This window comes from Muntiacus reevesi, chromosome 6 (genome assembly GCF_963930625.1).
Source record: "Muntiacus reevesi chromosome 6, mMunRee1.1, whole genome shotgun sequence".
Lineage (NCBI taxonomy): Eukaryota > Metazoa > Chordata > Mammalia > Artiodactyla > Cervidae > Muntiacus > Muntiacus reevesi.
The window spans coordinates 22552695-22567880 of NC_089254.1; the positions used below are offsets into that span (position 1 = coordinate 22552695).

Consider the following 15186-nt stretch of genomic DNA (forward strand, 5'->3'; position numbering starts at 1 on the left):
CTTCATCTGGATATAGCTCAATTTCCTCATTCTGAATAGAGACAATAGGGTTGCATTAATAAAAACATTGCATAATAAAATAAATACATCTTGTGAAATACTTAGCATAGTGACTGACACATGGCATGGGCTACATAGGTGTAGCAGTGCATGAGAAACATGAAATGCAAGAAATTTAGGCTTTACTCAGCAAGCGGTGGGGCTTCCCAGGTGGCACTACTGATCAAGAACCCACTTGTGAATGCAGGAGACATGGTTTGATCCCTGGGTCAGGAAGATTCATCAGAGGAGGGCATGGCAACCCCCTCCAGTATTCTTGCCTGGAGAAGCCCATGGACAGAGAAGCCTGGCAGGCTACAGTCTATGGGTTTGCAAAGACTCAGACACAACTGAAGCGACTTGGCATGCAAGTCACATGCAAGCAACAGAACATCACCAGAAAACTTCCAGCAGATGTAGCCTCTGAGAATAGATTAAATTTCAGGAGGGACAAGTAGATATGTATGAAGGTCACACAGCAGTTTGTTACAGGCAAGATTACAACTGAGTTCTGTCTTAACCAATTGCTGTTGTTCAGTTGCTAGGTTATGTCTGACTCTAACTCCATAGACTATAGCCCGCCAGGCTCCCCTGTCCAAGGGGATTCTCCAGGCAATACTGTAGTAGGTTGCTGTTCCCTACTCTGGGGGATCTGCCTAACCCAGGGATTGAACCTGTGTCTCCTGCATTGCAGGCAGATTCTTTACCACTGAGGCACCAGGGAAGCCCCTAAGTAATCAATAGCCTTGATCTTTTCACTGTACCATACTGGTTCTTTATGAATTCTGTTGTTATCAGCCATGGTAGGCTGAGACATAATCGAATGCAAATTTTGTTTGAAGAGGAAGTGTGATATGTGAGTACTGGCATAACATTAGTTCTGAGCCAGCTCAGTTCAGTTCAGTTCAGTTCAGTTGCTCAGTCGCGTCCGACTCTTTGTGACCCCATGAATCACAGCACACCAGGCTTCCCTGTCCATCACCAACTCCTGGAGTTTACTCAAACACATGTCCATCGAGTCGGTGATGCCATCCAGCCATCTCATCCTCTGTTGTCCCCTTCTCCTCCTGCCCCCAATCCCTCCCAGCATCAGGGTCTTTTCCAATGAGCCAGCTACATAACCTTATATAAATCATGCAGTCTCAATATTATTAGCTTTAAAGTGATGCTGTTTGCTCAGAGCTGGTGAATATAAAAATTCCAGTTTTCTAAAATTATCTGTTAAATTTCTGGTATGGTTTCCTGCTGCATGTACTTCTCCATGTCCTCTTAAAATAAAGCTCCCTAACTGAACAAATATCCATTCTTTACAAACTGTAAAAGTTTAATATGCCTTTGGTGACTCAAATTATTTTATGGGAATTAAATGAAAAATTTTTGTTTGGCACATACTGGATGCTTAATACAAGGTGGCTATTTTATTACATTAAGATGAGAAATGAACCATCTATAGAGAAGCTGTATAGTGTGTTGAATGAGAACAAGGAATCTGCATCCTGACTACTTGGTAAAAAGCTGAACTTTGACATTTACTAATTATGTGACCCAGAGTAAGTTACTTAGTATATTTAATTGGAGAAAATAGTATTACCTAATTCATAGAGTTGTTATGAAGATTTAATGAGATAGTATTTGTTAAGATGCTTAAAATTTAATATTTTATATATTTTTATAATTTAATAAAATAAAATAAATTTAATTTGAAAACAAATAATTGGATTATACAATAATTTAATAAAATGCTAAAAAAGGGAGTGCTATATATGTATATGATACACAAAATGAAGTAAGTAAACAAACAGAAACATCATCTCCTCATATTTTCCTTGTGGTATCTCAGCAATAACAGCCATCAGTAGTGGAAAATTAGTGGTCTGGGATGACTGCAACTGTTTATCCTCCTAAACTTGTCTTACTTTTTTTTCTTTCAGAACTTTCAAGCTCAGATAATTTTCCTTCTTCCAGAATATTGCACTTCATCATTCCAGTCTTTACCCCTATTTTGGTGTTTTGCTAGTATACACAAGGCTAAGAATGTAGCAGGCACTCAGTGAATGTCTGTGGTATATAAAAATTAAGATATTTTAAAAGATACAATAAACGGGGCAAATTTAATAATTTTGTATATTTATTAGTTTCTAAATCACACAAAAAAATTTATTTAGTAAACCTGAACAATGCATTCATAATAATGATCTCACACTCCTATGGTTAAGAATGAATTTTTTTCCCTAAATTTGTGCATTAATTAATTATTCAACTCCAAAATCCAACTGCATTTATTCTTATTAGTAATTCATATTAAATGAAGTAAATATCAAAATTATGTCCTAAAATATAGACAAATGACCATAATGATGGCTAGGAATAAATAGTAAGTGACACATAATAAAACAGATATCTAGAGTGTAAAAATAGAAATAAAAATAATAAACACACTGAAAAAAATTTTAGTACTTTTTATGCCACCTGTTCTAATAAACAGATTATAACATAAACTAGCTTTCATAATCCTCACAACAAGGCTATGTATTTTTATTATTTTTACTTTACATATAAAGAAACTGAAGCAGAGAAAGGTAAGCAGTTCAAAGTTGCAGTGATGAGTCACAACAAACAAAACATGGAAACAACGCAAATGTCCATGGACACGTGAATGGATAAAGATGTGGTACATGTACATAGTGGAATGCTACCCACCCATAAAAAAGAATAAAATTATTTCATTTGCAGAAACTGAATTTAAATGCAATTAGTACAATTAAGAATTAGAGGAAGAGATAGTCGTAATAGGTGGCAATTTCGGCAGAGAAATAAAAATTCTAAAGCTTAAAGCATAATGTCTGATGTGAGAAATCCACTGAGTGGGCTTAGGAAAAAATGGATTGGTGAGAGCAAATAAAACAGTAAGTGAACTTGAAGACAAATTAATCAAAATGATACAATATAGATTTTATAAAGTGAAATGTTAAAAGCTATGGAGTACTACTAATTTATGAGTCAATATCGAATAGTCTAATAAACATGCATTTGGAGTCCCAAGAGAGGACAGTAAGAAGAGATATAGATATAATATTTAAGGAAATAACATACAGATTTCTTTCCCAAAAATTTGATTTAAAATATACTGTCTGTAAACTCTAACCAATAAGGCAAGGAAAATAAATAACATAAACACAGGAAAGAAAGAAATAAAAGACCATAAGTCATACATAGAAAATGTTCCTTGTTGTTGTTGTTGTCATTTATTTGCTAAGTCATGTCTAGCTCTGGCAGCCCCATGGACTGTAGCCTACCAGGATCCATTGTCCATGAGATTTCCCAGGCAAGAATACTGGAGTGGGTTGCCATTTCCTATTCCAGGGGGTCTTCCCAACCCAGGGATTAAACCATGTCTCCTGCATTGGCAGGCAGATTCTTTACCACTGGGCCACCTGGGAAGCCCCAAAAACATCCCAGAGAATCTTAAAACAAATTAGTTTAAACTCGTATAAACAATTCTTCCTATGAAGATATAGTAATCAATAAAGTAAGGGATTCGTACAAGAGGAGACAAATAAACCAATGAAAAAGAAGTTTAAAATTGGATCTAACCACATATATGGTCAATTTCCTTTCAACATAGGACTCAGATAATCTAATGGATAAAAGAAAGTTTCCACAATAAATAATGCTGGAGTAAGTGGATATGTGCATAGAAATAATAAATTTTGACCCTTACCAAATACTATTGACAAAAATTTATTCCAGTGTTACATAAAATTCAAACTCAAAATTTTCTGAAAGTAATCCTAGTATAATTTCTCTCAGAGTTTATGAAAGCAAATATTTCTTAGAGAAAATATGACTAAACTAAATAGCTAAAGTTTTAATGATAAATTAATCTTCAAAATTTAATATTTATTTTAATGAAAAGTCATCAAGAAGAAAATAAAAAGGCATGTTGAGGGAATAAAAAGGCATATATTTAAAATACATATACTTAACGATTTATATCTAGAATCTACAACAAATTTCAACAAATCAATTAGGCAAACAAAAAGAGTCTGAACAGTCATACATGTATTTAGTGGACACTGCTTTAATGTATCAGTGTCCAATAAATACATATAATACTGCTAAAGATCATTAATTACTAGGGAAGTATTATCACAAAATGATAACTCTTTATCCACATTAGAATGGGAAGAACTAAGGTTAACATTTCATTTTTATCCTATCTCCCAGCCATCCCAAATATCCTTCTCCTGGGAAAACAGTCGATACCCAAGTATATTTCTAGAGGCATTTTAGATACATGTGAACATGTAAAACAGAGTTGTTTTTTAGCATACAAAAAGAGTTGCTTTTTAGCATATAATTAATAGTATATACTAGTCTCTGTTGTGTAACTTGGTGTATTTGGAGATCCATCCATATTAGTACATAAAGAGATCACTCATATTTATAACTGAAAATAATGTTCCATACAGAATCTTCAGTTCAGCACTATAAAATCATCAAATCATATGGTTCAAATCTTCAATATCAAATAATTATTTTTTCTATTTCTTTGCTCAACCTCACCTGGTATGTATATGAACAATATGCTAACCCATATTTAAGTGAAATCAAATGTACCATAAAGTTACTACTATTACTGTATTGTCTAAATCAGTTAACACTTATCATCTGAGACTTAGTCGCTGAGGGTCTGACTTTTTGTGACCCCATGGACTGTAGCCCACCAGGCTCCTTTGTCCTTGGAATTCTCCAAGCAAGAATACCGGAGTTGCTTGGGTTGCCATTTCCTTCTCCAGGGGATATTTCCAACCTAGGGATCAAACCCGGATCTCCCGTATTACAAGCAGATTCTTTACTATTTGAGCCAATAGGAAGTCTAATATCTTAAAAAATAATTCCAATATTCTACAGTTACTAAGTTTAAAACATGTATTAAGTATTGTTTTTTCTAATTACATGTAGAAAACTCACAAAAAAAGTGTAAAACTATATATTGCAGACACTAGATGAATGAACAATAAACAAAAACGTAGTCATAAAAATTAAGCAGCAGTGTATACTTTGAAGAAAAATGTTTTGTAACTTTTCACCAAAAAAGGAAGGAGATAGATGTTATTGTTTTCACTGAAATAACTCAAAACTAAGCAAAAAATTTCATTATAAACTCTTTAAACTCATTATAAACTCTATATGACCTACTTTATCTCTCATTTACACTTTTTCAAAAACATGTTAGTTTGTTTTTTTCCTTCCTCTTATCCTATCTGATTAAAAGGAATAAACTTCTCTTCACTTCTAGAAAATCAATCCTTCCTTAAGGCCACATTCCCCTCTGTTTAAGAAGTGATTTTATGGTTGTCAGCAGAAGTAAAATAACTGTAAGGAATCAACCCTCCATCCAGGTACGGACAGAGCTCTTTGGTCAACATGGCCATATCTATAGCTCATGTACTGCTTCTGTGAATGGAGCCCCACGGATTATGTCTGAAGTTAAACAGTGCCAAAGTGGCCTAAAGGGGTTAATATACTTTAAATTCATGAAGTGGGTATTTATCTAGGCTAAAGCCCATTGTTTTCAGCTTTTTTTCTTAATCTAATATGTATTCATCTTTAAAAAGTAGGGCAAAAGCATGATCATTTTTTTTCTTTTAAAAAGGTTGTCTTCCCCCTCCAGTTTTCTGTATCACGTGATACAGTTCTCTGCATCAATTCTCTATATCACTCTCTAGAACCAGCCACTGCTATGAATCTCTTGGCTCTACTTCCTGAGTGGTCTTGTTATTAGTAAAAACTATAGTATGATGTCTATAATAATCAATGTAAGTAAGTACACAGCTGCAAAAAATCTTAGAAATGCACTCACAGCTAATGTATAATTTAAAATTCCAGGAAATTTAATTTCAGAAGGTAGGTTCTTACTTCTGTGCAGCTCAACTGAAGTGACTGTACATGATACAGTACTTGGAAAAGTACAAAGTACAACCCAAGTAAGAGGCTCTGATGCACTGCTTTCAAGTTAGAAGTGAAGCCACATGAAACTTCTGAGCCTAAATGTGTGACTACTGACTTTCCTCCACTCTCCACTTTCTTCCTAGGATGGAACTCAAGCCCTGGCTCATGGACTTTTCGGATGGCTATAGGAAAAGGTGGAAGTTGCTTAGGCACCATTGTTTTGTATCCAGACTAACACTACACCCAACAGATGGCATGACCTGGAGCAGAGCTGCTATAAAAATGTAATTCTCCTTTAACCCTTCTGTGTAAATCATCGGAAAGTTTCCCTCCACTGATTTAAACAAATTTGGTCTTTGACCTCTGGAGTCAGAATTGGCCTCAACCACTCTTTCAGATGGTTGCAGTATTGACTGTTTGATGTATGTCAACCACCATAAAATGCAATACTATTTCATGACAGATCTTCAAATAATGCCACATATGTCCAAAGTTATGGTAGCAGTCTCTTTATTCCAAGTAAATCAGTAGCATGAAATACTGCAGATTAATGAAATAATGCACTTTGTTGTATCAAGTTTTGGCATCTACTGCAGCTGTGATTTGTGGTATTGTTCAACCAGTTGCAACACCTGTCAACATGCTTCCTCTAGGACTTCAAAAGGCTTCCGATAAATACCAAATGCTTGAAAGGGTTCTCATGTGTATAAGTAAGAATTTTTCTGGGTCTGTGATTTTGGGTATTTAACAACCAGATCAGTATGATAGTTCATAAAACAATCAGCTATTTAATGATCTATCTGCAAACATTCAAGTCTGACAATTTGAAATATCACAGAGGACCCAAGAAATTATACTTGTCCACTTTTTCTGCAGGAAAAAAAACTTAATGTACTGAATGCTCTTTAAGTAAAACCTAAACTCTAAAATTAGAGCAAGATTTCCAATCAAAACATATTTTGATAACTTCTTTAACATTAAGCTTCACAAGGAGTTTTCAAGCAGTGTCTACCAACTGATAAATACATATATATATAAATGTATATTATATATCTTATATAATTAAACATTGATTATATACCAATAAGGTATAATACAAATATAAATTATTATACTAATATGTTAAATATATAAACAAAGTATTCACAAATATATACTTATATATATAGAGAGAGATAAATTTATATCTCTAAGTTGAAATGAATTTCAACATCTTTGGTGAACAATGTTTAATAAAGTGTAATACAGGAAGATATTGTATTAAATACAGTATTAACATGTTTTGGTACTTAATAGTTCAAAAAATTGTTTTATTTAATTGAGACCAACTGGCCTCATTGGTTCTTATAAACTTTGCAATATATATTCAGTAAAAAGGAATAAAAATGAACAGATGTTTCTCCTTAAAGAAGGCAGACAAAGATTTTTCTTACACAATAAATCAGTTGCTAGTGGATTTCCAGGACATTGCTTTAGGCTATTTAGGTAGAAAACTTAAAAAAAAAAAAACATTACCTCTGTATGGATCCAAAACTGGTAGAGAAGATTGAACTGAAGATGAACAGCATATACTGAAGGTGGTATGAAGAGGGCCAGGGGAGAGTAGAATATCTGAAAGATTAAAACACTGTACATTGTACATAGGATTTGTCAACATAACATACACTATTACTAATGGTTCAACATTCTGAGTCTATACTTCAGTGAATATCCCTTATTCTTTAGCAAATACATCTTATTCTGTATGTTTTATTGTCATGTTTGACTTTGCAACATTAATTTTCCACATAATGATAAAGTTACAGACATGCTGGAGCTAATTCCACTGGACTTCTGTTTCACATTTAATATTGTCTGGCTAAAATAGCATACACAGTAGATTATTTCCTTAATTTTGCAAAGGCTGGGTGTATTTCCTAGAAGTAAAGAGGTTTTTTAATATATACAGAAAGACTTTCTTTAAGTAAAGGAAATGTAGGAGCATGTTCCCTTATATCTTGACAGCTCCTAAACACTGTATCATTATGACATTCTGAGTAATAAAATGGAATTATAATGAAAGAAAGTAACTTCATATGAGAAGAGGATAGAATATGTTTTCCCTTTAATTATTTTTTTCTTTTTTTTGTGGTTTACAATATCTCTTGATGTTTTCAAAGTTATTAAGGAAAGAGCTATGATACTGTGCCATCGTGGAAAAAGTTTTGAAGGTCCCTATTTCCTAACAGACGGAAATGCCTCCGCCTTGGAAAAACAACTTGTGCTTAAACCACAGAACTGGTTAGAATCAACTAACAAGCACAATCTGCTGTGTTCTCCCATTGACTTTGATCCCCAAGAGTGGATTCATGTTGTGAGAAAACATTTTGTTAAATGAAAAACCAAACAACCAAATAGGAAGAAAAAGAAGCTGACTTCCACTTACATTTTAGGATTCATAACGTTAATATTTCTAAAATATGAGATATTTTAAAAAGATATGTTTTCAGAATATTGGAATTTTATTTCTGAATCATTTTAAAGCTTTTGTTCTCAATTATACCAAATATTATTTCAACAATGTTTAGTAATGATGATATATTTGAAATCAGACATTTATGTAAACTCTTCTAGTTTTGTTTCAAACTTTAAGTCATGAAAAATCTTAACTGTCATCACAACAAGATCAGTTTCATTATTTATAAATTTATTATTAAGCATTGGATTAGATTAGTGAGCAACAAAAGAACACTGGGCTCTTATTCAAGACATTCCCTTTTAAGCCTTCATTCCACTACAGAATCACTCTGCAATATTTACAAATTTCTTAAACTTCTCTAGGCTCCAGTTTCCAGTTCAAATGAATGGTGAAGGAGAAGACCATTTGAAATCTAGCCATCTTTTTAGTTCCAAAAGATCTCTAGTATTTTTATTTGATTATAGTAATATATTAAAATAGTTCTCTTTCAATAGGTTAATAAAAATATTTGGAAAATATGCATGATTTATAGTTTAACTATTTTGTTTAATAAGTTAAGGAATATTTTAGAAAGTCTGAGATGTAAATAAAAATGTAGAACAAGCTTATCTGGGATGCTTACTAAATAGTTATATTTGGAAAAACAGTGCATTCAAGATGTACTTTTCAAGTTCATTATGATTCCTTAAAGTGTGAAAAAATAGTCCTTTGAGATAACAACAGTTATTATGGGAAAGGGTGTTCTGTAACCAGAAAAGTTGTGAAGAGATGAGTTAGACAAGTGAAGTTTCTTTACCATAGGACTTCTCAGCGTCTTTATTGTGCCAGTACAAACCACAAGTCTGTGAATCCAAGGAACACTTTCTTAAGGAATTTTCCATAAGATTAGATTTCCTAAGCATGTATTTGTTGAACCATGCTCTTGAATTGGAAGAATCAATATTCTAAAATGAACATATTATTCAAGGCAATATGCAGATTCATTGCAATCTCTATCAAATTACCAATGGTATTTTTCTCAGAACTGGAACCAAGAGAAAAAAAAAATTAAATTTGCGTGGAAACACAAAAGACCCAAAATAGCCAAAACAAGCTTGAGAAAGAAGAATGAAACTGTAAGAATAATGTTCCTTGACTTCAGACAATACTACAAAACTATAATACTCAAAACAGTGTGGTACTGACACAAAGCCAGACACATACATCAATGGAAAAGGAATAAACCCATGCATTCATGGTGAATCAATCTATGACAAAGGAAGGTAGAATATATAATGGAGAAAACACTGTCTCTTCAATAAGTGGTTCTGGGAAAACTGGACAGCTATATGTAAACGAATAAAATCAGAACATTTTCCAATACCATATACAAAAATAATCTCAAAAGGGATTAAGAACCTAAATGTAGGATGGGATATGATAAAATACCTAGAGTAAAACACAGAACACTCTTTGACATAAATTGTAGCAATCTTTTTTTTTGGATCCATCTCCTAAAGCAATGGAAACAAAAGTAAAAATAAGCAAATGGGACCTAATTAAATATAAAAAGCTTTCACAGAACAAAGGAAACCATAAACAAAAACACAACATATGGAATGGGAGAAAATATTTGCAAAGAATGCAACTGACAAGGACTTAATTTCAAAAATGTACAAACAGCTAATACATCCTAATATCAAAAAGCAAACAATCCAATAAAAAAAAAAAAGCAGAAACAGAGCTTTCTCCAAAGAAGATGCATAGATGGTAAATAGGCACATGAAAAGATGCTCAACATTGCTAATTATTACAGAAACACAAGTGAAAAATACAGTGAGGTACTACCTCACACCAGTCAGAATGGCCATCATAAACAACAACAACAAAAACTGTAAAAATAATAAATGCTGGAAAGGATGTGGAGAATTACTCTTGGTGGGTATTAATTGGTGCAGTCACTATGAAGAACAGTATGGAGGTTCCTTAAAAAACTAAAAATTGAGTTACCATGCAATCCTGCAATCCCACTCCTGGCAATATATATGAGGAAAACTCTAATTTGAAAAAATACATGCACCTCAATGTTCATAGCAGCATAGCCTTACTTTTCAATAGTAAGGCTACAGTAGCAACCTAAATGTCCAGTGACAGATGAATGGATAAAGAAGATGTGGTACATACATACAATGGAATATTACTCAGCCACTCAAAAATAAGGAAATAATGCTAGTGGCTTCAACATGCATGGATCTAGACAATATAATGCTAAGGGAAGTAAGTCAGAGAAAGGCAAATATCATATGATATCACTTACATGTGAAATTAAACTATGATAAAAATAAATATATTTATAAAACAGAAATAGACCCCAAGGCATAGAAAGCAAATTTATGGATATCCAAGGGGAAAGAGGGTTTCCCAGGTGGTGCTAGAGGTGAAGAATCTGCCTGTCAATGCAGGAAATATAAGAGAGGCGGTTTTGATCCCTGGGTCAGGAAGATCCTGGAGGAGGGCGTGGCAACCTACTCCAGTACTCTTGCCTAGAGAATCACATGGACAGAGGAGCCTGGTAGGCTATGGTCCATAGGGTCGCATAGAGTCAGACACGACTGAAAGGACTTAGCACAAGCACCCAAGGGGAAAGAAAGGAGGGGGTTGGGATAAATTAGAAATCTGGGATTAACAGATACATATTACTATGCATAAACTAAATAAACAACAAGGATCTACTAAAGCACAGGAAAGTAAAAACTAGATAAACAACAAGGATCTACTATTAGCACAGGAACTTATAGTTCAGTTCCCTATAAGATAGGTTATACCTTACAATAACCTATAATGGGGAAGAACATGAATAAATTTTTCATATATTTATAAATATATTTTCTAAACATTAATATGTTTTATAAATACATTCATATATTTATACATATATATATATATGTAACTGAATCATTTTATCCAAATTAAAAGGTGTTTGCTCCTTGGAAGAAAAGCTATGACAAACCTAAACAGCATATTAAAAAGTAGTGACATTACTTGGCCAACAAAAGTCTGTATAGTCAAAGCCATGGTTTTTCAAGTAGTCATGTATGGATGTGAGAGTTGGACCATAAAGAAGGCTGAGTGCCGAAGAAGTGATGCATTTGAACTGTGGTGTTGGAGAAGACTCTTGAGAGTCCTGTGGACTGCAAGGAGATCAAACCAGTCCATCCTAAAGGAAACCAATCCTGAATATTCATCGGAAGGACTGATGTTGAATTGGAAGTACCAATACTTAGGTTACCAGATGCAAACAGCTGACTCATTAGAAAAGACCCTGATGCTGCAAAAAACTGAAGGCAGGAGAAGAAGGCGATGACAAGGGACGAGATGGTTGGATGGCTGGACTCTACAGACATGAGTTTTGAGCAAGCTCCAGGAGATGGTGAAGGACAGGGAAACCTGACATGCTGCAGTCTATTGGGTCACAAAGAGTCAGACATGACTGAGCAACTGAACAACAACAATATATTTAACTGAACATATATTTAACTGAATCACTATGCTGTATACCAGACACATTATAAATCAACTATACTTCAATTAAAAAACTGATGAAACAATGCTTCAAATCCTACAAATCAGTAAATATAATGATGAACTGACAATTAGAGAAATGAAGTCAGACTGAATTCCAAAAAATGAAATTTCTAATAAGAAATAAAAATATATGTCAGAGAATAAATCACATGAATCATATTAAAATTAATTTCTTGTGATTAATATAATACTGTAAAAAGAGACTAATGATACATTTAAGTTCCAATTTATAAAACTGAAAACAGCTTAGTAAATGACATCCAGTTCTGAGAATGCTTCTTATCTATTCTATTTCCAAATTCTATACAGTTTTTAAAATCAGTTTAAATGCCACTTTCATCATAAAGCTTCCGATGGTACTACTTTGTCAGAAGAAATTTATTCTTCCTCAAACTTAAACTCTCAGTACCTAGGCCAGATGATATGACACTGTTTTCCAAATATATTCATTTCAGCCATGCATTCAAACCCATGTTATTTGGACTCCAAGACTCTTTAGCCTTAAATTACACTATTGAAAGTGAAAATGAAAGTTGCTCAATCATGTCCAGCTCTTTGCAACGCCTATGGCCCATAGCCCACCAGGCTCCTCTATCAATGGAGTTCTCCAAGCTACAAAACTGGAGTGAGTAGCCATTCCCTTCTCCAGGGCATCTTCCCATCCAGGGATCAAACATGGGTCTCCTGCATTGAAGGCAGATTCTGTTCCATCTGAACCACCAGGGAAGCCTCAGTCAGTCAGTTCAGTTGCTCAGTCATGTCCGACTCTCTGCGACCTCATGAATTGCAGCATGCCAGGCTTCACTATCCATCACAAACTCCCGGAGTTTACTCAAACTTATGTCCATCGAGTCAGTGATGCCATCCAGCCATCTCATTCTCTGTTGTCCCCTTCTCCTACTGCCCCCAATCCCTCCCAGCATCAGGGTCTTTTCCAATGAGTCAACTCTTTTCATGAGGTGGCCAAAGTATTAGAGTTTCAGCTTCAGCATCAGTCCTTCCAAAGAACACCCAGGACTTATCTCCTTTAGGATGGACTGGTTGGATCTCCTTGCAGTCCAAGGGACTCTCAAGAGTCTTCTCCAACACCATAGTTCAAAAGCAGCCTAGGTTATTTTTCTTATCCTTTTATGAATACCATATACAATGGGGTTATAAAGGAAAGAAATGACACAAATCTGTAAATGTGAGGAGAAAATGAGAATAAGTCTTGGGGTGACCTTATGGTAGTGGTGAGATGAGTGGGTTTTATTCTGTTCATCAAGCAAATGGGGCAGGCAGAGGTGATGTGAGGAACACCATGAGGAAGAAAGAACATGGCCCTGAGTGGGGACCATAAGTATTCTGGCATTGCTGAAGTTGTTGGGAGAATGCAGCAAGAGACTGGATGGAACCATGGAGTCTCAAGGATTCTGTGAACTCCCTTGATAAGACTACAATAAAGTGTGAGCTTGTGTGCATGGGGAAACGTGTGATTTCTAAAGAAACAATCTATATGAGATGAGATGACTGGATGGCATCACTTAGTTGATGGGCATGAGTTTGAGCAAGCTCCAGGAGTTGGTGATGGACAGGGAAGACTGGTGTGCTGCAGTCCATGGGGTTGCAAAAATTTGACACAACTGAGCAACTGAACTGAACTGAAGTGAAAGGCTAACAGAGTTCTGAGAAGAGAACACATTGATCATACCAAACATTCTTTTCCAACAACACAGGAGATGACTCTACACTTGGACATAACCAGATAGTCAATACCAAAACCAGATCGATTATATTGTTTGCAACTGAAGAGGAGAAACTCTATACAGTCAGGGAAAAAAAAGACCTGGAGCTGACTGTGACTCAGACCATTAGCTCCTTATTGCAAAATTGAAGTTTAAGTTAAAGAAACTATGGAAAACCACTAGACCATTCAGGTATGACCTAAATCAAATCCCTTATGACTATTCATTCAGTGGAGGTGATGAAGAGATTCAAGGACTTCGGTCTGGTACACAGAGCGCCTGAAGAACTATGGATGAAGTTACATAATATAGGAGGCAGTGACCAAAACCATCCCAAAGAAAAGGAAATGCGAGAAGGCAGTGGGATTGTATGAGGAGGATTTTCAAATAGCTGAGGAAAGAAGAGAAACAAAAGCAAAGGGAGAAAGGGAAAGATATACCCAATTGAATGCAGAGTTCCACAGAAGAGCAAGGAGAGATAAGAAGACCTTCTTAAATGAATAATGCAAAGAAATAGAGGAAAACAATAGAATGGAAATGACTAGAGATCTCTCCAAGAAAATTGCCGAGTTCAAGTGAATATTTCAAGCAAGGATGGGCATGATAAAGGATTAAAATAAAGGACTTAGAATCAGAAGAGGTTATCAAGAGGTGGCAAGAACAGATAGAGATACCATACAAGAAAGGTCTTAATAATTGGGATAACCACAATGGTGTGGTCACTCAACTAGAACCAGACATCTTGGAGTGTGAAGTCAAGTGGGTCTTATGAAGAATTACTACCAACAAAGCTAGTGGAGATAATGGAAATCCAGCTGTGCCATTTCAAACTCTAAAAGATGATGCTATTAAAGTACTGCACTCAGCATACTAGCAAATTTGGAAAACTCAGCAGCGGGCACAGGGCTGTAAAAGGTCAGTTTTCATTCCAATCCAAAAAAAGGCAATGTCAAAGAATGTTCAAGCTACCGTACAGTTGCACTCATTTCACATGCTAGTAAGGTTATGCTCAAAATTTTTCAAGCTCAGCTTCAGCAGTATGTGAACTGAGAAATTCTGGATGTACAAGGTGGGTTTAGAAAAGGCAGAGAAACAAGAAGTCAAATTGCCAACATTAGCTGAATCATAGAAAAGGCAAGGAGATTCCAGAAAAATATCTATTTTGCTTCACTGACTATGCTGAAGCCTTTGACTCTGTGCATCACAACAAACTGTGGAAAATTCTTAAAGAAATAGGAATACCAGGCCACCGGATCTGTTTTCTGAGAAACCTGTATGCAGGTCTAGAAGCAACAGTTAGAATCAGACATAGAACCACACACTGGTTCAAATTTGGAAAAGGAGTAGTATAAGGCTATATATTGTCACCGTGTTTATGAACTTCTGTGAAGAGTACACCTTGCAAAATGCCAGGCTGGATGAATCACAAGCTAGAATCAAGACTGC

The 15186-nt window shown here is 34.9% G+C and overlaps 1 protein-coding gene across 3 annotated transcripts in view; it reads right to left on the minus strand.

The window, feature by feature from the left end:
* AGMO (alkylglycerol monooxygenase) overlaps positions 1-15186 on the minus strand; it is a 359152-nt gene that overhangs the window by 199187 nt on the left and 144779 nt on the right. For all 3 annotated transcript variants that reach the window (XM_065938980.1, XM_065938981.1, XM_065938982.1), the window contains exon 5: positions 7510-7605. In XM_065938980.1, coding sequence (XP_065795052.1) covers positions 7510-7605 — 96 coding nt within the window. The remainder of the gene's footprint in view (positions 1-7509; positions 7606-15186) is intronic.